This window comes from Ambystoma mexicanum, chromosome 6q (assembly GCF_040938575.1).
Source record: "Ambystoma mexicanum isolate Mex_15411 chromosome 6q, UKY_AmexF1_1, whole genome shotgun sequence".
Lineage (NCBI taxonomy): Eukaryota > Metazoa > Chordata > Amphibia > Caudata > Ambystomatidae > Ambystoma > Ambystoma mexicanum.
Window position 1 is genome coordinate 574868707 of NC_090937.1, and position 26451 is coordinate 574895157.

Consider the following 26451-nt stretch of genomic DNA (forward strand, 5'->3'; position numbering starts at 1 on the left):
TTTCAGGGCAGACTTAAGCAGAAGATTTGACTCCCTTGACAAGAAGATGGACTTAGTGGGGGATCGAGTCCAGGCACTTGAGGCCAACCAAACTTCAGCTGACCTCTTTGAAACGCAGTTTGACATGAGACTAGCTGAGCTGGAGCGGAGGGAGGAGAAGGTTACCCTCAAGTTAGATGACCTTGGAAACAGGGAGAGATGCTCCAACCTGAGGTTCCTCGGAATCCCGGAGCAGGATGGGGAGACGCCGTTCGACATCTTGAGAGTGGTCAAGGCAATCATAAGTAAACTGTTTGATGGCGAAAACACCAGCGAACCTATAATTGACAGAGCGCATAGAGCTGGTGGGCGTCCTGGTGGCCCTAGATCTGTCCTGGTGAAATTTCATTACTTTACGGACAAAGCCAAGATTCTTGAGCTGGCGCGCATGAAAGGTCCTTTTGACTGAGAGGGTGCTAAAATATCGATCTTTCGAGATCTTTCTGCGCTCACTCTTGTGCGTCGGAGACTCTGTGGATCCCTTACAAGGTGGCTGCACTCTAAGGGACTGCGATATAGGTGGGGCCACCCGTTCTCGCTCTCTTGAGTTTGATGGTTTTAAGTACTCCCTGGTTCCGGAGTCTGATATCCAGAGAGTGACTGGAGAACTATTGGGGGACACCACCGCGAGGCAGGTTATGGATGGAGGGAATAAGGAAAAAGGAGATCACGATGCACCCTCGGAGAGCACAGGGCAACGTCGCGTCCGAGGTCATAGAAAGTATAGAAAAGTGGCTCCTCTCTCCCCAGAGCAGCCGGCGACTTAATGGGGATGTTGGGGTCTTGGTTGGTTCGATGTGTGTGCCTCAGGGCTCGGGGGTCTGGTGTTTGCCTGTGCAAAGTTCTTCTTTGTTGCCTGTGTCTCATGCTACGGAGTTGTCTGTTGGGGTGGGAAGGGGGGGATGAAGTTTACCATGTGGTTTCTTCTGTTTGTGCTAAGTGGGCTCTCAGAATTACGTGCATTCTACAATTGTGATTCGTCCTGATGGAGGCGACACCTGGTGGCCTGGGGTTGCGGCGGTTGGATGTCAGTCTTTCCAGGCACTCAGGGAAGGGATGGGTGGGGGTTTGGAAGGGGTTGGGCGGAGGGAGGGATGAAGAGGTTGTCTTTCTTGGTTGTTGTAGAGGGTTCCTTAAGGTATTTGGGTGTGTTGGGGGGTGAGAAATCCACAGGGGTTTTCCTGGTTATCTTTGGTGCGCAGAGGCTGGGAGTAGGGGCTGTCATAAAGGGCTCCCTTATGGAGTCGGTGGGATTCTCAGGTTTTTCAATGGGTGACTCCCCCCAGTGGTTGTCGGTGGGGTCGCTGAATGTAAGACTCTCCTACCAAGAGGTCCATGGTGATTAGGGAATTTTCAAGGCTCAAGCTTCACTTGCTCTTTGTACAAGAGTCCCATTGGGCCAGGGGGAGGAAACCACTACTTAAATCCAAGGCTATCCAGCATGTGTTCCGACCCTCTTATTTGGCGAATAAGTGAGGGGTTGCTCTTTTAATCTCCCCGAATGCTGACTTCTCCCCCAAGGCTGTTAGGTCTGACCCGGAAGGGTGCCATGTCTTGGTCAAAGGGGAGGTGAGAGGCCGGATGTACACCTTGGTGGGTGTGTATGCCCCAAATGAGGGGCAGGATGTCTTTTGGGAGGGGATGGGGGAGAAAATCAGAGGGTTTGCCAAAGGCACACTTATAGTAGGGGGGGATTTTAATATGGTAGTGTCCAGATAGAGACAGGACGTCCCCCAACCCCTTTCCAGATATGCGATCCCAGGCGAGACTCTGACTCTTTCCATCGGATTAACAGGGAGCTGGGCCTGGTAGAAACTCACCCCCCTAAGCGCGATCATGAATCTCTTTTCTTTCACCTTTTTCTCCAGGGTACATCAGGCCTTTTCCAGGATCGATTATGTCCTGGTGGACTCCTCGATCAGGGAATGCATTTCTGATTTTGGGGTAGAGACGATTCCATGGTCTGATCACAACTTGGTTAGAGTCATGTTGGGGGTTCCCCCTCCAGGTCCGTCGAGGTCTTGCTGGATCTGTAATTATTCCTTGCTGCAGGATAAGGGGTTGAGGCAGTCACTGTTTGCCACCATGAAGGAATTATTTGCTCTCAATGATACCGGGGAAGTAGAGGTCAGCAGTGTCTGGGATGCTTTCAAGGCCACGATCAGAGGTTCTTTGATGGCAATGGGTTCTAGGAAGAAGAGGGAAAGGAATATGGAAGAGTCGAAGCTGAGAGTGAAAATAGCTATTCAGCCGGGAGGGAAGTTGAGCTCCCAGTTGTATCCTGACAAGTTGAGGTGCTTCAAAGCCTCAGGGCAAAATTGTTGGCTCTCCTAGTGGGGCAAATGGAAAGGAAGCTGACCTTTTTAAGGCAACAGTATATGGAGAGGGGGGCGGATAGGATCCTGGCTTGGAGGCTGAGGGAGCTCCGGAATAGCAAAAGGGTGAACTGTATCGCTGGTCGTGAGGGGGAAACAATTCTGCAGGATGATCAGATAGCAGAGCAGTTCAGGCAGTATTATGAAGGTTTATATACCTCTGAGTATTCGGGGGATGGGTCGGATGTGGACTGGTTTTGGACCCCCCTCCCTATTCCCTGCTTGGCCCGAGAGGATTCAGACCTTCTCGAGCTCCCAATCTCCCCCCAGGACATAGTGGATGCCATTGCCTCTCTGAGGAGTGGCACGGCGCCGGGGGACAGCGGCTTTTCGGTCCGCTTTTATAAGACCTTCGGCTCCACGTTAGCGCCCTTCCTGGCGAAGGCCTTTAATTCTGCTCTTCAAACAGGATCTCTCCCAGGTTCCCTGATGTCTGCTCTTATTGTGGTTCTTCCGAAAGAGGGGAAAGACCCCTTGCTTTGCCAGTCCTATAGGCCTATTTCTCTTCTCAATGTCGACGTTAAAATCTTAGCTAAAATGTTGACGAATAGGCTGTCGAAATTCCTTCCTTCCCTGGTTCATGGAGACCAGGTGGGTTTCATTCCCGGCCTTCAAGGATGTGACAATGTGAAGAAAACTCTGGGTCTTATGCACGAGGTGTCTAGGCAGGGTTCGGAGGCCTATCTCCTCTCTTTAGATTCAGAGAAGGCCTTCGACCGTGTCGAGTGGCCTTTTCTGGGGAAGGTGCTTCTGGGGTTTGGGACTGGGGGACAGTTTTTGAGGTCGGGTCTCGGCCCTATACAATGGTCCCTCAGCGAAGGTGCTGTGAACGGCTGTATCTCGGCGGGTTTTGCGCTTTCCAGAGGTACTCGGCAGGGGTGCCCCCTTGCCCCCCTATTGTATGCTCTGGCGATGGAGCCTTTTGCCATCGCGGTTAGGGCAGATGGTGGTGTCTCAGGGTGCAGTGTGGGGATCGGGAGTTCAAGTTATCCTTATTCGCAGATGATATCCTGGCATATCTGACTAATCTCCACGATTCCCTCTCGCATTTGTTAGGCCTAATCAGGCGATTTGGGGTGTTCTCTGGGCTAAAGATCAACAAATCCAAATCGTGCATAATGCGATGGGTAGTTTGGACCAGGAGACCAAAAGGTAGAACTGAGGTACTAGGTATGAGAGTTGCGAGGGAGTCTTCTCGACACCTTGGGACTATAATCCCCAGAGACTTGGGCAAATTGTTTGAATTAAACTTCCTCCCCTTACAGGTTAAGATCTTTGGTGATCTGGTGAAATGGGCTCCTCTTACTCTCTCCTGGTTTGGGCGTATGGTCACAGTACGGATGAACATTGTCCCCAGGCTTCTCTATCTCTTTTCAGCCCTTCTCTGCATTGTTCCGGACTCTTTTTTTGAGCAATTGTAATCTCGTCTTCTCTGCTTCATTTGGGATGGCAAGAAGGCTAGAGTGAAGTATTCCACCCTGACCCTCCCAAGTCCTATGGGGGCTTTGGCCTCCCAGATTTTAAGCTGCATTATAAAGCAGCCCAGCTGCGCGTGCTGTTAGAACATTTGAGGGACGATCTCAGGACGTATTGGGCCTACGTGGAAGATGTGCATGTTCATCCGAAAAATGTTAGGGACCTACTCTGGGCTCCACCCAGTTCTATCCCATTGGCGGTCAGATCACATCCAACCCTGGCGGCCTTGTGGGCGTCCTGGAAGCCCAATAAAGATAACAAGCTCCTCATTTTGGCCCTCTCCCCTGTCCTCCCTATGGGCCCCCCCGATCAATTTAGGATCTAGAAGGTTTCGAGGGAAGCAGTCGTGGTCAGATCGGGGGTGTGGAAAAGGCCGCCCAACTCTTTCGCCAGGGGGCTTTTCTCGACTATGCTCAGTTGTTAGAGGTGCTGGATGATATGGCGCTTTGTTTTCCAATACCTGCGGCTAAAGGGAATCCTCGCTCAGGCCGCTTGGCTGCCTGATCTTACCCGCCCTCTGACCCACCCCTTTTGAAAGAATATTTGTGGAAGCCAGGTCCAGGAAGGGGGCCCTGTCCAAGATTTACCACGCCTTGATTACAGCCAATCTAGAAGGTAGACAGACGTTTAAGAGCATCTGGGAGGTGAGGTTGGGCCTGGCCCTCGATCATGCTTGGCAGGCTGTCTTCAAGTCAATCTTTTCGGGGGGGGGGGGGGGTTGTATACAGCTGCCATGGAGCACAATTTCAAGATCCTCCACTCCTGGCATCGCTCTCCCATCTCCCTTTCTAGAATGCATGCCAGCGTTTCACCAATGTGCCCGAGGGGGTGTTCCTCCCGCAGTTCCGGTTTCCATATGTGGTGGAGGTGTCCGGCAATCCAGGTTTATTGGTCAGAAGTGCTTAGTTGGATAAAGGACATAATGGGAAAGAGCCCCTCTCTCCACCTTCTGGAGGTCCTCCTGGGTTCGCCCTTGCCTGAGGATGAGTCGTTCTCGTTCTCTAAGGTGACGGGGGCAATGTTGAGAGCGGGGAGACTGGCATTGGCCCAAAAATGGAGGGGAGCTGCCGTCCCCTCGAAGGCGGAGTGCCTTAATAAGTTACTTACTATTTTTACGTATGAGAAATTGTCGGTCATTGCAAATAACACTTCCTTTTTACAGGATTGGACTGTTTTGCTAAATATTGACTGTGAAGCCTTAAAGCTGTGAACGATCAGGGTTGGGTACTTGGCTCGTGGCCTGGGGAGGGTTGCCAGTAAATTGTTCTGTCGCCATGTCCTGTAATGTCGCCCGGGACCCTACCGATGTTGATATTCTGTGGAAAAGCCCAACTATGTGTTCAGTCCTTGCTTTTAGCCTTGTGTGCCTATTGTTCTCTGAAGCCGGGTTTGCCTGTGGTGGGGGGGCCACGGGCGGGGGAAATGGTTGCGATTTGTTCTTGTAGGTTGTTTTTTTTCTGTTCATGCCAGTTGTAGCTTGGTGGATGAGTTGTAATAAAAATAAGGTGGAAAAAAATAATATACAGTCAAAGCCCGTGGCCACTTGCTAGTATTGTGTTGAAGACCATGGCTAGTGGCTGGTTAGTGTTGTATAATACACAGTGGGCATGTCCAAAGGCCATCGCTTATTGCATTTTATTATTTTAAAATATACAGTGGACATGACCAAAAGATGTATAAACTGCTCAACATCAAAGGCCATGGCTAGTGTCCCATTTATATGTTAGAATACATAGTGGGCGCAACCAAAGATTGTGGTCACTGTCCAGTACTGTGCTAAAGTCCATGGCTAGTGCCTGATCAGTGTATATAATATACTATGGACACGGTTGTAAGCTGTATCCAGTGGTGTTGGGAGGGAAATGAACTTTTCCCACCCCCTAGGCGCTTTAGGGTGGGTTGAATCCCATGAAGAAACCAGTGGTGTGCCAACAGGGCGTGCTAAGAGACCCTGCACATACATAATATGCGAATGGTAGATGTTTAGACGTAGTGCGCGCATATAAAGAGGAGCCATTTTGTAGCAATGGCTGAAACATATGGCCTGCATGGCAGCGCGGTAGACCCAGGCTGCAAACCTGATGAAGAAACCAGAGTAGGCCCAAGCGCTGATTATGAGAGAGAGAGGGGGCCACACTGTTAAGTTCAACAGAAACCCTCCTTTGTTCTAAAACTGTTGCCAATATGTTTATCCTGAGAAAGAATGCATCTTGCACAGCCATGAGATGGTGCTAGGCGCCTCGCTGCACGTCTTATCACAACCAGGCCAGAGCAAACCTCCAACCCCCACCAAGTCAACTAAAGGTTATAGCTCCTACAACAGTCAGAGTCCCAAGACACCTGAATTCCAAGATAGCAGCTGACCCCAGGCCACCATCCAGTATAAATCTCCCGACCCCCACATCCCCCTCCCATACCATCCCATCCACCTACCGCCAAACTCCCCCACCCCCCTGTCTAAATCAACTCTTGTTCAGTGGTTTCTTCCATCAATTCCTCAGAGGCGAAGGTTCTCATAGTGTCTGTGTATAACCACTGCCTGCTCCCTTCCGGGTCTTTCCCCCTCGTTTCCCCATCCCACCCTGTACACCCACTGTGTCAGTCCACATGATTACCTTCCTCCAGTCCCCATTTGAGCAGCAAGGCACACCATTCAGCTTGAAATTCTTCCATCCTATCATTCACTACCGCGGTTAGCTTTTCCATTATCATGATCATGTTTTGCACTTTTCCTTTCCATACCACTTTTGTGGGGAGCGTTTTTTTTTCCAACATAGGGCTATAGCCAATCTCCCCGCTATTAACATAGCTTCCCAGCGGGCCTGGGCCCAACACTATCTATCCCTGTGATCTCTTCCATCCAGCTCAACACCTCTTTCCAAAACACTTGTACCATGGGGCATCACCACCACATGTGGGTTAGGGTCCCCCGGTTCCCATAACCCCTAGTGCACATAGTAGATGCTCCTGCAAACATTTGGGATAATTTCACCGGGTCCCTATGCCATCCATTAGCATTTGAAAGTTGTGATCTATTGTGGAAGTAAACAATCCTCCCTGGAAGCCCACACTTTGTATTTGTGCCCACTCCACCTCGGGGAATCTCTTCACCCACCAACTCTACCCAATACCTCTGGAAGGTTGGTCTCCCCTGTAGACAGGTCTTGTTCATAGCTTTGTATTATATAAAGAATATATTTTGTTCTAGAAATATAGGTTAAGATAAATCTCCCATTCCGCTATCAACTTCCACTGACCAGTTGATGATATTGGTTAGCAGATCGCACTGTGGATGTTCCAACAAAGATTACAATACCTCTATCTGCCATTTTTGAATTACTTGGCAAGCGCCAACGCTTTGGCCCCTGCTCACAAGTGTTGCAGCCACATCCATTATGTATTCGCATAAATGTTTTACCTCAGTCAGATTTGGTTTGGAGATATACAGAACTTTGCACGTAGTTTGTGTTTCACACAGCAAGCAGCACTCTCAATGTCCGGTATGATATGAAATGGCATTTGTAACGCGCCTATACACAAGTATTTCAAGGCACGACGAGGCAGGGAGGGGGGACAAGGGGAGAACAGACAACGATCCTACTAGGCCAGGTGTCATTCAGATTGCGCAAGTACAAGGGTAGGGGGACTGGGAAAAGTGGGAGAGGGGAAGTGCAGTACATGGTTAGTAGAATACAAGATAAGTAATAGGGCCAGCTGGTGGCAAGTGCAAGGTAAGTGCCGGGAGAAGGGGCTGTAGGATACAGACAGTGTCCCATAATGCACGTGGTCAGTGCAGGGAAGAGTGGCTGGGCCAAGGACCGAGGTCAGTGAGTGGCCAGTTGCAGATTCAGTGCAGGTTCAGTGATTTTAGCAGGGTAGAGAGGGAGAGAAAGCGGATGCAAAGAGGAAGGTTTTGATGTGATTCCGGAACCGGAGATGGTTCTCCTCAAGTTTCAGGGAGGCAGGAAGGCTGTTCCAGAGGGAGGCCCCTGCTGCGGAGAGAGATCTAACCCCAGCTTGTTGCTTGGCGAAGCGGCTGACCCTGAGGTAGTTGGAGGTGGAAGAGCTCGAGAAGGAAGATATTTAGGAAGAGAGAGTTGAAGGTATTTTGGCCCAAGGCCCCAGAAGGCCTTGTGGACCATGCAGAGGGTTTTGAACTTAATCCTCGCAGCCACTGGGAGCCAGTGTAGCGATTTCAGTCCTGGAGAGATACGGTCCCTGGGCTTGAGGCCAAGGACAAGTCTCGCAGTCCTGTTCTGGATGAGTTGCTAAGGACGGAGAGTAGAGGCAGGAAGATTTATATAGAGGCTGTTACAGTAGTCCAGCTTCGGGAGAATCAGGGCTCTGGAGACAGTGAGCTTCTGGGGAACGGAAAGGAAGGATACCTCTGAGGTGTAGCTGGTAGTGTGACTTTAGAGACATCAGCTATGTGAGGAGAGAAGGAGAGTGTGGAGTCGAAGATGACCCCAAGGTTTTTTGCCTTGCAGGTTGGAGCAGGAAGAGGGCCAAGGGAGGCCGGCCAGAGAGCTGCAGGAAAGGAGGGAGTAGGTGTGCCGATAAGTAGAATCTCAGTCTTACTGGCATTAAGGCAGGGGTCGTTGGCGGCACACCATTCCTGGATAGCAGAAAGACAGTCGGAGATGAGGGAAGGGGAGGAGGAGGCCGAGGGTAGCCTGAAAATAAGCTAGGTATCATCCGCATAGCACTGAAAGTTGGGACAGAGAGCAGCGATGCGGTGAGCAAGAAGTGCCAGGTACTGGTTGAACAGCCAGGGGGAGAGGTTAGATCCCTGGGGGACACCGCAGGTAGAGAAAAAGATGTCAGAGAGGAAGGAACCGAGTTGGACCTGGGAGGGTCGATTGGAGAGGAAGGAGGTCAGCCACGCCAGAGCCTGACCAGTGATACCCAGGTTATCACGGACACGGTTGAGCAGGATGGTGTGGTTGACAGTGTCAAAGGCAGAAGAGGGGTCAAGCAAAATGAGAACACAAGGGGTGTTAGAGTCAAGGTTTGAGAGCAGGTCCTCACGGATGTTCAGGAGAGCAGTTTCCGTGCTTCTGGCAGCTCTGAAGCCAGACTGATGGTCATGAAGACTACCAACCGATTCAGCATGGAGATTAAGCTGGGAGATGGCCAGTTTCTCCAGAAGCTTGCCCAGGAAGGGAGTGATAGAGATTGGGTGATAGCTGAGCAGGAGGGGTCGGAACAGGGTTTAAGAGAGTGCACAAGGGAGTGTTTGAGGGGGGATGGGAAGACTCCAGAGGCGAAGTAGTGAGTGCAGAAGTCAGCCAGGGCAGGCGCCAGGGAGTCAATGTGGTCCTTGATAGTTTGAGGAACAGGGGTGGACCTGTTTTGACGAGACTTTCATAGTCACAGATTCACATGCTCATGAATATAAGAATACATAGCAGTACACACATGCACATCCATGGGAGGTGGCAAGGCTCAACATTAAGCATTACATAAACTCAACATTAAGCATCTCTTACCTCCTTACCAGGCCCACTTTCAGGTGAACAGGTTGCGCAGCACTGCTTGGCCGACCCTGGACTCCTCCCTGGAATCCCGGTCGACGCAGTAGAATCTCGTGAAGGTGTGCGTCAACCTCCATGTAGCAGCCTTGCAGATGTCCAGAAGGGGTATACCAGACAAGAACCCCGTGGTAGCAGCGATCGCTCTGGTCGAATGGGCTGGAAATGGAAGCCTTCGAGAGGGCCTTCCCTTGGTTCACAGGTCCAAAGTTCACACACAGTTGTGATGTCTTCCGAAAACTCTGTGCGGTCTACGTAGAACTTCAGCGCTTTAGCTACATCCAGCGAGTGCAGAGTCCTCTCGGCCAGTGACAAAGGCGACGGGAAGAAAACTGGTAACACCAAGGGCTCTTTGAGATGGAAGTCTGACGGCACCTTGGGCATGAAGGAAGGGTGCGTCCTCAGCACCACCCTTGTCTTGTGAAAGGTCAAGTATGGAGGTTTGCAGGATTGGGCCTGGATCTCTCCCACTCGTCGTGCAGAGGTGATGGCCACAAGAAATGCTGTTTTCCACAACAGGAATTTCAATGGTGTCGACTGCAGAGGCTCGAAGGGCGTCCCCATGAGCCTGGTCAGCACCACGTTGAGCTCCCACGCCGGGGCCGGGGCCTTCACCGGCGGGAATGAACGTAACAGTCCCTTCATAAACTCCTTCACCAGGTGATGAGACCACAGAGATGATCGTCCCGAAGTTCCGGTGTAGCGGGAGATCGCCGCTGGATGTGTTTTGATGGAGGGATGAGCCAGCCCCGCCTTAGCCAGCGACAGCAAGTACAGCAGCACTTGAGGGGCCGTAATGCGCAGAGGGTTAATCTTCTGTGCACAGCACCAGACAGAGAACCTCTTCCATTTGTGTCCATAGCACTTGAGAGTTGAGGACGCCCTGGCCTTTGCAAGCACCTCCTTGCAGTCCGCCGGGATATCGTACCCTCCAAATTCTAGTGCCGCAGGAGCCAGTCCTGCAAGTTCAGAGACCCCGAGTCGTGATGGAGGATGGCGCCTCCTTCTCTGGAGAGAAGATCCGCGTCTGTCGATAGTTTGACCTGGGGGGAGGGGGGGATGTGAAGAGGATCATCCTGCACCGGGACCTCTTGAGCTGGTTGACGAGTCGCAGTAGCAACGGCAACGGGGGGCACGCATACAGGAACAGGCCGTCCCAGGGGAACAAGGAATCATCGTCCATGCTCCTCGGCTGGGGAAACCTGCTGGCGAACCTCTGGCACTTGGAGTTCGCCGCCGTCGCGAAAAGGTCGATCTGGGGTTTGCCCCATCGTCAGAAAAGTCGATCCACTTGGTCCTGACGTGGCACGAGTGCAGCTCCCTGCTGAGTGAGTCGGTGATTGTGTTCTTTATCCCTGCTAGATTGAAGCGCACCAGAAACATCCCCTGGGAATGGCCCAATGCCACAGATCCTGGGCCTCCTTGGATAGGGCCAGGGACCTGGTTCCTCCCTGCTTCCGGATGTAGATCATGGTGGTGTTGTCGGTGAAGATCCTCACCACCTTGCCCTTGAGGGATGGGGGAAACTACCTGAGAGCCCAGAACACTGCTCAGAGCTCCAGGATGTTGATGTGGAGTGACCTCTCCTCCATGAGCCAAAGGCCTCTCGCTTGAGGAACTCTGGTGTGCGCTCCCCATCCCTCCAGGGAGGCCTCCGTCGTCACCGTCTCCTGGTGTGCTGGGGTCTGAAAGTCCATGCCTGCCACGAGATGCGCGCGGTTGCCCCACCACTGAATTTCTTGGCTGAAGACCTCGTTGAGCCGAATCTGGTCTTCGAAACTGCCTGCCGCTTGCATCCAACGGGCATCGCGGAACTCCTGTAGAGGACGCATCCGCAGCCTGCATAGGTGCATCAGGTCGAAGCAAGAGGACATCATGTCGAGAAGGGACTTGATGGACCTCACCCTGGCCACGTCTGTGGCCAGCAGGCGCTGCACCATGCCCAGGATGGCCTTTGTCCTTTCTTCTGACGGAGAGGCCAATCTTGCCACTGTGTCGAGCTTGGCTCACAGAAGCAGTGCGACCTGCGACGGAACCAGGTGGGATTTGGGGAAGTTGATGGTGAATCCAGATCCGTGAGCAGTTGGACAGTCTTCGCTGTGTGCTCGATTGCGAGTTCCCTTGTCCTTGCTCGGATGAGCCAATCGTCCAGGTAGGGGTAAACGTGGATCCCCTGTAGGCGCAGACGCGCCACCACTGGTGCTAGGCACTTGGTAAATACCCTGGGCGCTGAATTCAATCCGAATGGCAGGGCTTTGAATTGGTAGTGCCGTCCTTGGACTATGAATTTGAGAAACTTTCGGTGTCCTTTTAGAATGGGGATGTGGAAGTAAGCAGCCTCCAAGTCCAGCGCCAATAGGAAGTCGCCTTCCTCCAGCTGTCCCAGCACGTGCTGGAGGGTGACCATCCGGAACTTCTGGGCCTTGATGCATTTGTTTAACCAACGCAGGTCCAGGATGGGGTGCCAACCGCCTGTCTTCTTTCTGACGAGGAAGTATCTTAAGTATACTCCGGAGCCCCAGAGCCTCATCGGGATGAGCTCAATGGCTCCCTTCTTGAGCATCACCCTTACTTCTAACAGCAGTTGAGGGACGTGATTTTCCTTCCTGGCCACGGGAGGAATGCGGGAGCACTTCTTTAGGAATTCGAGAGTGTGCCCGTGGGCCAGGGCATCCAGCACCCAACGGTCGGTGGAGATGGACTCTCACACGCTGATGAACTTTGCCAGCTGGCCTCCCACCGGGGTGCTCAGGTGGGAGCCCGACGCTACGGCCGGTTCAGTCCTGCTTGGAGGCGGCCTTGCCACCCTGGCCTCCTTGGTGACGAGATCCCCCTGACTTGCCCCGCCCTCTGTAGGCCCCTTGCGACGAGGGACGGGCTGCCTGGCGGTATGTAGAGGAGCCACCGCCGAATCCTTTGGAGGCACCTTGCTTGCCTGCGGATTTCCAAAAGGGCGACTGTCGTTGCTGCAAAACTCCCAAGTTTGAAACATGTCTGGGGATGCTTGTGGTCTCCAGCAGAAGGGATGTGACCTAGCAGTTCGGGCTGGACTGCCCCTTTTGGGGTAGGACCAAGCCTGATTTGCATATGGTTTTTCCCCTTCTGTAATGGCTTGGCAGGCTGAGAAACGATGGTCTGGAGGGTTGCCCAAAGCTTTGCCTGTGGTTATGATTAATTCAAAACGTTCCAGCTATCACCTTTCTGTTTTGCTAAACTCCCAAGGCCCGAGCCGTCTCTGTGTCGGTCTTGATGGCCTGAAGTGACTCATCTACTGTCTTTCCAAACAGGTTGTTCCCGTCGAAGGGCACGTCCAGGAGATGGTTTGCACGTCCTGGCGGAAATCTGTTGCCTTGAGCCATCCCCGCCGTCGAAGGCAAACACTGTTGCCCAACTGGCGGAACCCGGTGTCTGCGATGTCCGTGGCCACTGTTATGGCGTGGTCCGACGCCACCACACCTTCCTGTAGCATCTCCAGGGCCTCCGTCCTCTTGTCGTCCGGTAGGAAGTCCAGCAGGGGGAGCGATCTTGTACCACAACTCCCTGTCGTAGCGGGCCACAATCGCTAGGGCGTTGGCCGCCTTAATTGTCGTTGCCGCAGACGAGATGACTCGTCGTCCCATGGCATCCAGTTTCTTTCCCTCGCCGTCAGGTGTGGAAGTTGAAGTCGACGCCCCTGCCGCTTTCTTCTTGGCCACCGAGACGACCGAATCCGGGGACGGCTGTGCCCTAAGGCACAAAGGGGCAGAATCGAGGACCCGGTACTACTTCTCGTACCGATCCCTCTTGTTAGGCATTGTGGACGGGTTCTTCAGGAGAGTAAGTGCCTCGTCACAGATGTCATCAAGCAACGGCACCGCGAGTACCGTCTTCCTCTTGGCCTCGCGCTTGATAGAGGGAGCCTTCCTTCTTCTGTTCTTCGGGGCAGAGAAGGAAAATATCGGATGCCCTGGCAATCATGGCGTGGAAGGAGCCAATTTCGTTGGGCGGGGAGGCCCAAGGGGGTGGTGATGGAAGGCCCATCCCGTCCTCACCACCGTCGTCATCATCCATCCCCGTCGTGGCCGTATCTGTTCCTGTCTCATCCCTAGGATCAGGGGAAGGAGATGAAGGTTGGAAGGGGTGAACTCTCCTCCGCTTGTTTGGAGGGCTTCCCGACGGGCCCGGTTCTGCTGGGCTGTCCGTTGGGGGTAGAGGAAACCTCCTCCTCATCTCCGTGCATAAGGTTTGGATTGCCATCAAAATTGGCACCGAGTTGTCCTGAGGCTCGGGCACTGGCTGCGACGGGCGTGATGGTTGCTCCTCCTCCACGGGAGCCTCGTCGGCGCCACCATCGCTCTCTTCGTCCGCCTCCCCGGGATTCCTCCCGTGGGACCGGACCTCCTTAAGCCTCTTGTTGAGGCCCTTACCAACTTCAACCAGCTCCTCCTCAGAGGCTGTATCCGTGTCCGTAACAGCCACCGCCCCCCCTTTTTTCCACTGGGGTCTTCACGGGGGTCTTATCGATGGGCTGAAAAGAGGATTCCCTCCACAGTGGCAGGGAAACTCTGGGCCCCTAGGTCGCCTCCACTGGGGTAGCCTCCACAGGCTTCACCAGGGCCGCCATGACTCCCTCGATAGAGGCCTTAGCTGGGTGAATCGGGGCCTTCACAACTTTTGGCGCACTTGAGGCCTTCAACTTGGGGGGAGGGCCACCGCCTCGCTCCCCCTCGGCTGCTTCTGTCGGATCGACCGCAGCTTCTCCAGAAGCTTACCCATGTTCTCCGACTTTCTCTTCCCTGAGCCAGAGCGTTGGCTCGTGGTTGATGGAGTTGGTGAAAGTGCGCCCTGCCTGGCAGCCGAGGAGCCAGACCGTTCGGCGCTCCCGGGGCCCGCGGACTCGCAGTGCTTAGCCTTCTGTTGGCCCCCGTCGCCGGAGCGCCCTCAAAGGACTTATAAGACCGCTCGGACCTCTTCTTCTCACCTACCGCTGGGCTCTTCTTTCCAGCCAGTTGGTGAGGCGGATCCACCAATCCCTCATGGTCCGCTCCGACATGTTCTTGCAAAAACGCACAGTCCTTCTCCACGTGCGTTTTGTCTTCGTGAAGGCAATAGAGGCATCTAGAATGCCAGTCCTCCTTGAACACATTCTGCAATCCACATCCAGGGCAGTTCCTGAACAGTTTGGATCCGGCCGTCGAGCTTCCTTTGTCCTAGGCCATGTCCACGGGGTAGGCCTCAAGGTCTTCTGGAATCCTCCAAGAAGCGTACTCGACGAAAACTTCACCCTTGAGGGGCGTAGAAAATGACGAAACGGGTCCCCGTTGATCGGAAGAAGAAATGGTGGAGCTTGAGGCTCGATTGACCGAACAAATGAGATTAAACTCTTAGAAAAAAAAATCACAAAAAGCAGTAATAGCTCGAGAGCTATAGCATGAGGACTCCCAACAATTGAACGTGCTATAAAAATCTGATGGCGGCTGCCAGGGGAGGGGTTTAGGGAGAGGGAAGTCATTGGCTGGGGGCAGTATGACCCAGAGATCAGTGATTGGTTACTAATAAGAAAGACAGATCAGAAACAAAGCTGATACTGATTTTTTTCTGTACTGAGGATTCCCAGCCTGATGACGGGGAATATTCATGAGCATGTGAATCCATGCCAGACCCCATGCTGGAGAATATGGGAGTACTTGAGGGGCAGTGACCCTCAGAGGGTCCATCTTCTGTGAACAGCACCAAATTGCGACTTTACCATTTGTGTCCGTAGCATTTCAAAGTAGACGCCCTGGCCTTGGCGAGCACCTCCTTGCAGTCCGCCAGACTCTAATGCTGCAAGAGCCAGGCCTCCAGGTTCACCGATCCTGGGTCGTGGTTCAGTATTGCGCCTCCTTCCCTGGCGAGAAGATCTGCGACTACTGGAAGCTTGACTGGAGGGGACGCTGACATGTTGAGAAGGTCCGGGTACCAGATCTGCCTCGGCCACGCGGGTGCAATGAGGATCATCCAGCACTGGCACAGTCCAAGATGATTGATGACTCAAATAAGAAACGGCAACGGAGGGAACACATACAGAAACAGGCCATCCCAGGGTAATGAGAATGCGGCCCCCATGATCCCCGGCTGGGGCCACCTGCTAGCGAACCTCCGGCACTTGGTGTTCGTCGCCGTCGCAAACAGATCGATCTGGGGATTGCCCCATTTGTCAAAAAGGTTGACCACTTGGTCCCGCCGAAGGTCCCACTCGTGGCAAGAGCATAGCTCCCTGCTGAGAGAGTCAGCGACTGTGTTCTTCATTCCTGCCAGGTGGAATGGAATAATGAACATCCCCTGGGCGGCGGCCCAGTGCCACAAGTCCTGCGCCTCCCTGCAGAGCGCTGGGTGTTAGGCAGAATCCTGTGCAGTGCCTTTAGGGACCACTACACACAATTAAGACTACAGGTGGCAATACAGGTTTTACCTTTGGTACAAGCCTGTACCGCTATGTCAGAGTGGTAGCAGTGAAGGAGCAGCCAGGCTTATCTCAAGAGTATATGAGCAGTAGCAGAGATTACACAAAGGGACCACTATTACTGTGACTCAAGCAAACACTGACTCAAGGTTTCAGGTAGAAAAATATAAGTACATTTATTTTTAAACCATTCGTAATAAACACAACACTTCTATTAAACTCAAATAAAAACCACACGTTAAATAAATATACCACAACTAACCAATTCACTTTGTACAGTAAGCCTCAAGGTAAGTACCCTGTGTTTGAATGAACCGGTGTTACGACCAAACATGTTACCGCAAATACGATTGAGATCACTTTTTGACAGCTCGGTCTACTAAACACGTATCCGTGACATGAAATGCTACCGGGGTAAAAACACACTTCGCACCTGAGATACCCAGAGGGAGTTGGAGGCAAAAATCACAGGCAATATTTTGGTTAGGCAGGCAGAATCAAGAAACAATCAGAGACAGGAGTTCAAATGTCAAAGCCAGGGTCGAAAGACACCGGTGCCTGTTGCCGAAGATCACATAGTCAGACAGTTCAAGATTCAACGTAGCCAAAAGTACTTCGATATTGTCAATGTTCGGAAGCAAAAGTTATAAGAAGGAGGGAAGACAAGGGCAAGCCTTGGAAATTAAGAAAAGGGATTCACCCAGTTCCTCAAGTAGAACACAGTACCTTGTTCCAATGGTGCAGCTGGTGCCCTGGCAGTTGTTCCTGTTGGTTTCCCGCAGACCCACGATTCCTGGAGCTTCGTTGTGAAGGACGACGTCTGAAGGGGGTCTGCACCACACAGGGCTGAAGCCTGCAGCAGCGACGAGGAAGAAAAGGTGTGCTCCTTAAAAACAGGAGAGGCTCTTCAGGTAGCTATCTGGACCACAACAGCAGCGTGCAGCAATTTCGACCAAGGAAGAGGATCCTCTGGCTGTAGAAGGTGAGCTGGTTATCCCCACCAAGCTCAAGGGAAGACGACTCCGGACTGGAACTTCTCTAAGTCGTTGAAGGGAAGATCGCTCAGGACTGCAGCAGGGCTTCACCGGGACGGGGTAGTTGCAGCAGCCGTCATTCTCTCCGCTTCTCTTCGGTTCCTTGTAGTTCCAGTGGCGACTCTCTGACTTCTAGCCCAAGAGACCTGCCTTTTATGCAAAAAAAGCCCCATTCACACAGCCTGGCTGTCAATCACCCAGCAGGGGGTTGTCTAGCCCGGACAACTACCCTGGCCAATCATGACAAAGTGTGACTTGGGTTTCCTAGGATACCCTGTGCAAGGGGTGACTACACCCCTCCCTCACATTTAGCCCACCTAGACACCCAGGCGCCTTGAGGAGGGCTTCTGAGCCCGCAAAAAAGACTTAACTAAGAAGGCGAACCTAGCTTGCCACGCAAAGTAAAACACAAGAAGGACTAACAAAAAGAAATGGCGAATAAACCCAACTGGAGCTAAAAGAAAGACGATTTGGTCAAGCGGGTTTATGTTCCGGGCTAATATAATAACAAGAACAGTACCACGTTTATCTAATATAATCGCGGTAGAAAGAAAAGTTAGGGTAGATACCACTGCCACCAGCCAAGCCTAAATGTTAAAAAGAGCGAAACAATGCTCTTGGAAGTACAGATAAAAAGGGATACGAATTAACCCTTTCCAGTACTCCATGAAAGATGGGGTGTACTGGATCTGTGGTAGATTCACTAAGTTTTTTTTTTATTTTTTAAACAATTTTATTGATTTTATTAAAAAAATAATTCAAACCAAACTTACAGTGGATGCATAATGTCAATCACAAATAAACATAAATTGTTGTATTCCAGCCCACTGTATCTCCCCGTCCCTCCCCCCTCCCAAGCCTACTCCTCACTCATTTCCTCTTGCGGTGGGTATTCCTCTTCAACAGAACTCATTGAGTCTCCATCATTTGGCCCATCATGCGAAGGCCCAAATAATTCAGCCATCAGTTGCCTCCAACCAGATAGGGTTCCGGCTTCTTCTTCTATCTCCCCTTTACACGCTTCCTGCCATACCACTGTTAATGGTAACTTTACCCTTTTCTGGGGGACGGTAGTCGCCTCAGAAATGGGAGTGGAGGGAAGTCTCAAAGACAACCCTGTGCCACGGCACTGAAGGTGCTGTGTGACACAAAAATAAGAGGGCTACTGAAGTGGTGTACTTCAGAGTCCACAATCACAAAAACAGGTAGAAACACATAGCAAAAACACAGGTAAGAGTGGGGAAAAGCTCTCACTCTTACCAAGTCGAGAAAAATAAACTCCAGAAGTCCAGCAAAGCTGCTGGGGGACTCACTAGGTGAGGGAAATCAGCCATAAATGAGAATTCTCCCTAACACTGGGGATCTGGTGCCTCCCTGCTTCCGGATGTAAAACATTGTGGTGGTATTCTCCATGAAAACTCGCACCACTTTGCTCCTGAGGGAAGGCAGGAATGATATGAGGGCCCAAAACACTGCCCGTAGTTCCAGTATGTTTATGTGCAGCGTCTTCTCTTCTGGCAGCCACAGGCCTCTGGCGTGAAGACGTCCGGTGTGGGCTCCCCACCCTTCCAGAGACGCATCCGTCGTGACCGTCTCCTGGTACGGGTGGCTCTGGAAGGCCGTGCCTCCGGTGATATTGGTGCATACGCCCCACCATCTGATCATTCGTCGGAACTCCGCGTTGATCGCGATCTGTCCTGGAAGCTTCCGTACACCTGGACCCAACGGGCATCGAGGAACTCCTGCAGTTGCCACATGCGCAACTTGCAGAGCCGAATCAGGTATACGCATGATGACATCATGCAGAGCAATGACTTGATGGTCCTCACCGTGGCAATCTTCAGTGCCAACAGCCGTTGTACCTTGCCCAATATGGCGATATCATTTCCTCCAACGGTGACGCCAGGCATGACACCGTGTTGAGCTTGGATCCCAGGAACAGTGCGTCCTTCACTAGAGTTAAGCAGGATTTTGCACAATTCACCGAGAACCCCCGATCAGTCAGCAGACGGATGGTCAGATCCGTGTGTTAGACGGCGAGGTCCCTTGACTTGGCCCGGATGAGCCAGTCGTCCAGGTAGGGGTAAACGTGGATCCCTTGCAGTCACAGATGGACCGCCACCGGCGCCAAGCACTTGGTGAGAACTCTGGGCGCTGACTTCAGTCCGAATGGAAAAGCCTTGAACTAATGATGCTTCCCCTGAACGACCAAGCACAGAAACTTGCAGTGCGTTTTGTGGATGTGGACATGGAAGTACGCGTCCTCCAGATCCAAAGACGACAGAAAGTCTCCCTCCTCCAGCTGGCCGAGCACGTGCTGTAGAATGACCATCCTGAACTTCTGGGACTTTAACTTGTTGAGCCATCGTAGATCGAGAAGGGGCCTCCAGCCCACTGTCTTCTTTCTTATGAGGAAGTACCTTGAGTATACTCCAGAGCCCCGCAGTCACTGTGGAACCAGCTCTATTGCCCCTTTTCGTAACATGGCCCGAACCTCCAGCAACAGCTGAGGGATGTGATTTTCCTGCCAGGCCACCCGTGGCATTCGTGGACACTTTCGATGTAAGTAACTCCAAAGTGTGTCTGAGGGCGAGAGCGTCCAGCACCCATCTGTCAGTGGAGATGGTCTCCCACACGCTGACTAAGCTTGCCAGCCGGCCTCCCGCTGGAATGCACGGGTGGGGGCACGTCATCCTGCCCGGTTCAATCTTGCATGAAGGTCGAGGGGCCACCCTGTAGTCCCTGGCAACAACGGTGTCTGCCCCTGGAGGCCTTGGAGTGATCCCTGTTGGCTTCCTGGGTCGAAGAACGGGAAGGCAGGCGGTAAGAGGACGAGCCCCCGCAGAAACCTTTCAAAGAGTGGAAAGACTTCCCTCCTGAGGAACAAAAGGACGGTTGTCGTTGCTGTAGAGTGCCTAGGGCACATGACGTCTCTGTGTCCGTCTTGATGGCCTGGAGGGCATGAAAGGGCATGTCCTAAACCCTTGTCTGGACCGGTGGCCTTGAGCCAGCCATTTTCCATCTGGTGAAAACTCGTGTCTGCGAGGTCCAGGGCCACGGAGATGGCATGGTCCGACGCCACGTCGCCTTCTTGAAGGATCCCCAAGGCCTCAAAACGCTCGTCACCTGTGAGGAAATCCAGCAGCAGAGCCAACTTAAACCACAGCTCTCGGTCATACGTAGCCACGATCGCAGGGGCGTTGGCAGCCTTGACCGTCGTCGTTGCTCAGCAGATAACCTTTCTACCCGTCGCATCAAACTTCTTTCCCTCATTGTCCAGAGGGGTGGAGGAAGAAGATGACGCGGACAAATTTCTTCCTGGCGGCCGCTGAGACCACCGAGTCCAGCGACGGTTGAAACCGTAAGCACTTGGGTGCAGAGTCTGGAACCCTGTACTTTTTCTCCAACCGGTCTCGCTTCGCTGGGGCTGTAGCGGGGTTCTTCATCAGAGCCAGCCCATCATCCCACACATCGTCAAGGAGCGGGACCGAAAGGATGGTCTTCCTTTTCAGCTCCCGGCGCTGATATAAGAATCCTTCCTTCTTTTCCTCCGGCGTGAGCTGGAACAACTCTGATGCTCGGGTGATCATTGCATGAGAAGACCCCACCTCGTCCTGCGGAAAGGCTCTGGGCAGAAGCGACGGGTGGTTCCCCATCCCGCCGCTGTCATCCGTGCAAGTTGTCGCTGTGTATGACTCAGTCTCCCTTGGGAGGAAGAGGGGGCGATGGGTGGCATGGAGTAGTAGGGTGCCTCTCTTCTTGGCCAGCGGTTCCCCGGTGTCAACAGTGTGGCCGGAACTGGTGCAATGGGAGGAGCGGGCGGAAGGGTCGTCAGCAACCTCCCCTGTATCTCAGACACCAGTGTGTGGATAGTTGAGATGTCCAGTGAAAGGTCTCTAGCCAGTATCTGGGCTAGGTTCAGTGCCCTAGTCGGCCTGAGGACCCTTGTCGTCGCCTCCATAGAAGGTAACCCTGTCGTCGTCACCCCCATCGTGGGGCGAGTCCCCGGCTTTTCCCTCATCGTCATCGCCCTCCTGGACGGTGTGGACAGAAATGATCTCATCCTCAACAGCTGAAGAAATGTCCATCCCCTGAAGGCCTTCAACGCCCCCCCCCCTGCCCCGTGGGTCTGTCTCGGGCGGAGGTCCGGCATCCTCTTCAACGGAGTCTTCTCAACTGGTATACACGAAGCCTCCATCCTGGGGGAAAAACACCCTGGCCGCCGTCGGGGCCCTGTGCTTCCTCCCCTACAGCCTTTCGAAAGTGATGCCACCACCACCTCGAGGGAGGGTGACTATTTCGCCTGGTGCACTTGGGCCTTCACCAAAAGGCTGGATCCCTTGTCCGGTTTGGCCTTATTCTGGCAGTGTCGGACTCCTTGTCCTGCTTGGCCTTCTCCTTCGGGGTCTTGTCGGAACCCTTGTCCACCTTGGCCTTCTCTGTCATGGGTGGGTCAGGCACCGCACCCTGCCTGGCTGTCTCCTGCTTGGCCTTCTCTAGATTCTCTCTCAGCGTACCCGGGATAGCAGACTTCCTCTTGGACGACGAGCCAGAGTGGTGACTGGAGATCGATGCCGATGGGGATGGTGATCGCGCCTTGACCGTTGCGGGACCTGCAGCAGCGGCGACCCCGATGAAAGCGGACTTGTGGTGCTTGGCTTTGTGTTGGGCCCCCACGGATGGGGCGCCCTCAAAGGATTTAGAAGCCCGCTCAGGTTTTCCAGAGCCAGAGGCATGCCCCTGGATGGCACCCGGGGCAGAGGCCTTAGACTGCAGCCACGATTCCAACCGTTGGTGTCGATCCTTCAGCGTGTGCTTCATGAAGCCACGGCAAATGACAATCTTCCTCCTTGTGCTTAGGGTGCAAGCAGTACAGGCATTGGGAATGCTTGTCGTCCATGTAGACATTCCGCAAAACGCAGTCGGAGCACAGCTTGAAGTGGGAAGCGATGTCCTCCTTCTCGTCCGACATGATCCACGCGGTCTAGGCCTGAAGAATCTTCTGGAAGCCTCCAAGAAGAATACTCGATGAAAACAGCCCTTGAGGGGTGCTGAAAAAAAATCATAAAAACGGGACCCCATCAGTCGGAAGGATGATCGATGGAGCGCACAGGCACGATTGACCGAAAAATAGAGTATAAGTCTAAAAAAGTGAAAAACACAGCAAAAGCTCGAAGAGAAAAGCACGAGGACTCCAAACACTTAAAGGTGCGGTAAAAATCGTAAGATGGCTGCCAGAGGAGGGGCTTCTGTAGAGGGCAGTCTTTGGTGGGGGCAGTATGATCCAGCGCTCAGTGATTGGTTCATAGGAGAAAGACAGTTTAGAAACAAAACTGAAACTGTTTTTTCTTTTACCGAGGATTCCCAGCCTGACGGGGAATTTTCATGACCATGTGAATCCATGCCAGACCCCATGCTGGCAAAACTATGTATTCCGGGGGTACTACAGAAATTGGTACCCGACGGAAGGCACCTACTCGGAGCAGGAGGCCTTGAATCTGCTCGATCTGGTATGAATGCCTAGGTTAGAGGGAGAGGCCAGAGAAGGATTGGAAGCACCCATAGAGGGGGAGATACTAGGAGCAATAAAGGCGATGCAGGTTAACAAGGCTCTGGGGAGTGACGGACTACCTGTAGAGCTTTACAGGGCATTAGCAGATATTCGGGCCCCCACAGTTGAAAGGTGTTAATGACAATGCGCTCCATAAAGGTTTGTTGCTGGGGTCAATGAAGGAGGCAGTGATCACAGTGCTGCTAGTAAAGGACAAGGATCTGACCCAATGCAGCTCATAGGCCCCATTTCTCTATGAAATGTGAATGGAAAGATCCTGTTTAAAGTGTTGGCATCCAGGTTGGGTGGGGTGGCTACAAGTTTGGTACACTCGGACTAATGCAGGTTCATAGGGAAGCGGGATACGGTGTGAATTTACACAGACTTCACCATTTGATGGATCCGATCAAAGACTTGTGGAGGGAGATGTCTTTGGCTGCACTGGATGCAGTCAAGGCGTTTGACTCGCTTGAATTGCCATGGTTGTTCAGAGTGCTGGAGGTCTGTAGATTTGGAGCCAGGATTTTGAAGTGGCTACGTCTGTTATACAATAACCCAATGGCCAGGGTTAAGACAGGTGGTTGGCCGTCGCTGGGATGGCCACTGGAGCGGGGAACACGGCAAGGTTGGCCGGTCTCTCTGATGTTTATTATCCCTTGCACTTGAACCGCTGGCAAGGTACTTTAGAAAGTTTTCCCGGAAACAGGAAATTGAGTGGAGTGGGGGGGACCGTGGGGGGTGGTGACTCACAAAATCTTCCTAAATGCAGATGACGTGTTGTGTCGAGGGCCCGCTGGAAAATATGAAGAGCTTAGTAAATTGGGAAAAGTCGCTGTTCCTACTGGAGGGTCTCAGGGCGAGGAGAGGTTGATGCTTTCCCGGATTGGGGTCTCTGATGGGAACTGCAATTCTTGAGATACCTGGGGATCCAGGTTTTCCATGAAATCAAGGAAATATTTGTGCACAATAAGGGGCACGCACTCTCACGCATAGGAGACGCAGTGCAGTTTTGGAAGAAGTTACCCCTCTCGTTAATGGGGAGAGTCGCGCTTGCAAAATGGTGGTCCTCCCTAGGCTCGTATTATTTCGCGACATCCCATATGTTATCAAGAAAGTATTTTTTAAAATGTTGGACAAGACGCTGGTGGAACGGTTGTGGAACAATGGGTTAAGTTGCACGGCTATACACACTTTACGACATAGTCGTGAGGAAGGAGGAGTGAACATGCCCGATTTTGAATTAAACTTCATGGTCGGCACAGTTACAAGTGGCAGCCCACTGGCAAGCGCCTTTGGAGGGTTTGGTGGGGGCGATGTTTGGCCGGGGCTGCTGTGCTGGGTGGAATCGTGAAGGACAGACAAGGTGTGGAATTACTGTGCGGACCCATGAAAGGTAAAGGGGAGCTGGCTTTATGGAGGAAACTGCTAAGGAGGCTGCAGGTCAAAGGTCTGTGTAGTAGAGATCTACCCTTGGGCTTTGATGCCACCATCAGAATAGCACTGAGGAGCATAAAGCTCAGGACTTTGAGGGAGCTGCACTGTGCCACACTGGGGGACTTCTTTGAAGGGGGAACATTAACATTCGAAGAATGGAGACAAACATATGGGGTAGCAAGTGGCCACTTTCTCACGTACGCCAAAGTAGTAAGACAACTGGGAGTACTGTAGGAAGGTATCCCAGAGGAGCTTATGCAGACATTGCTGGACTTAGGAGGTGGCAGCGGGAGAGTGTCGCGGGCCCTACAGACAAGACAGGATAAGGGATTGGTGGTTAAAGAAAGATGGAAAAGGGAAAGGGGGTACCCATTACGGAAAAGCGGTGGGCGAAAAATGTGGGACCAGGTCAAGAAGGTATCCAGGCATGCACAATTCCAGCGTACTCAATTTTATTATTTAGATACGGTATAACCGACACTGGAGACATTACATGTAATTCACCAATCAGCGCCTCATGCTTGCCAGAGATGTTGGGGGGACCACAGTGGAATTTGGCATACGGTTTGGGATTGCCAAGTCATCGCTAAATACTGGGGAGAGGCGATGGAACAATTGAATACTCTACTGGGGAGCAGATATGAATGTACACACAAGGTGGGCTTGTGGTGTCTTTTACTACGTGCGAAGAGGTACCAAACGCAAAACAAAATTGCAAGATTTTGATTAGTTTTAGCTAAGCGGCAGATAGCAAAAGCGTGGAAAGGGCCTGCGCATGCCCGTTGTTGAGGCAATGGCTCCAGGACATTTGTAGGTGGACTTTCTGAATAAACAGACTCGGAGGGGGAGAATGCCCTGGTGGTGGATTGGGACAATTGCTGAATGAACTGGCATCTACTCAGGACTTAAAACCCCTGTGATCTGACTCAAAGCAAACATTGCAAGGTTTGGAGAATAAATTGAAGGGCAGTGGTCAACAGCCAGTGAAGCATGCAGAGATGGCGGGCACTGTGGGAGGTGGAGTTAGGGGCTGGATGGCACTTGGTGTGGAGGGGGTGGACGGGGAAGGTCAGGGGGGACAGGATAGTGGGGAGGAGAAGGGACAGCTAGGCTATGTGGTACACAGTTCATTCTTAAATAAGTTAATAAAGAAATTTCAACAACAAAAAAAGACGGGGGGAAAAAACAGAGACAATGGATGTTTAAGTTGCAGTGTGGACCGTGGTGACTTTCACAAGTCTGACAATTGCAATGCTAGGAGTAAGACCAGGGTTGCAAGGATTTGCATAGATGGAGTTTCATGACAGGGCATGTGCAGAAAGATTTGAGGAAGTTTAGGGACAATGGAGTAATTTTAAACACTGACTGAAGGGCTAGAGCGAAGGGAGGGAAATCTGACAAGAGTCAGGCCCAACAACTGGAGGTATTAATGCTAACTGTAAAGTAATGCATCAGCATGACCATTAACATTTGAAAATAAATCTGTAAACCTTTCTACAATTAACAGCTTTTCATTCTAAATTGTTACATGTTAATGATATGACTACACCGTTCTTATGAAATACCAATACAAATATTCTATTAAAGTAACTGCTAGCTAATCAGCAGTGTCAATGGAGGGGAAAACATTAGAATATGGGACAAAGAAATTGAGTGGATAAAGCTCAACGATAGCAGAACACAGATGAGGGTGGGAGTGATCTTTGGAAAGCCCCACACCAGCTAGTGGAAAAAGGCAGTGGGCTGATGAGGTCCAGTGTTTATCTGCTAGTGTAGCAGAGCAGAAGACCTCTGCAGGACTCTTGCTGAGGAGCGCTTATACATTTTAGTTACCTTCCCAAATGGGACAGTTAAAGCTGTGCTCACTGGCAGATTTTAAAAACAAATAGCATACCTGATAGTCGTTCGTGTTCTCCTAGCTTGACATAAAGATTAAATATTTGCTCCTGGACTTTGCAAACTGAACGCTTCATCTTTTCCCTTCTGGTCAGCATATAGGTGAGATTACGAACCTAGGATACAAAAAAAAAGTTCAACGGTTGCATACAAAGCTAACATCTTCATGGTGGGGTTCACCATTCCCAAAGCAGGTTCCCTTACCTAAAGGCACTAAGAATTTTAAGATGATTATTTGCGGCATCGTCTTTTTATGCAAAACAATTTTTTTTTTTTGATTCAACAAACTTTTATTCAGTTCAACACAAAATGTCTTTTCCATTCAATATATCCTTACGCTTGGCAAAGTAAATGTCTGTTTCACAAAACACTTGTTCAAAATCAAAGCTATTGTTTCCTCCTCAAACTGTTCTTCCCAAGATATAAAACAGATATAAGGATACCACAATATTCTTCCAATGGAATACCTTCATCAGGATAAAACGGCAAATGTCTTTTGTTATGCAAAAATCAGGATGATCAAGTTTTTTTTTTACATTTTAAGTTGCACAGTAAACATCATTGTACATTATTACAGTAGTTTCACAGCAACACAGGTATATAACATGTTGATTGCAGACAACGCATAGATAGCACTCATAACACATCGTCACTGCTAGCGGTATCGGTTCTATCATACATGTATCAGCGG

At 51.7% G+C, this 26451-nt stretch overlaps 1 protein-coding gene across 2 annotated transcripts in view; it reads right to left on the minus strand.

The window, feature by feature from the left end:
• The window catches only part of JADE1 (jade family PHD finger 1), a 961679-nt gene that overhangs the window by 49064 nt on the left and 886164 nt on the right, over positions 1 to 26451 (minus strand). For both annotated transcript variants that reach the window (XM_069631059.1, XM_069631060.1), the window contains exon 10: positions 25759 to 25876. In XM_069631059.1, coding sequence (XP_069487160.1) covers positions 25759 to 25876 — 118 coding nt within the window. The remainder of the gene's footprint in view (positions 1 to 25758; positions 25877 to 26451) is intronic.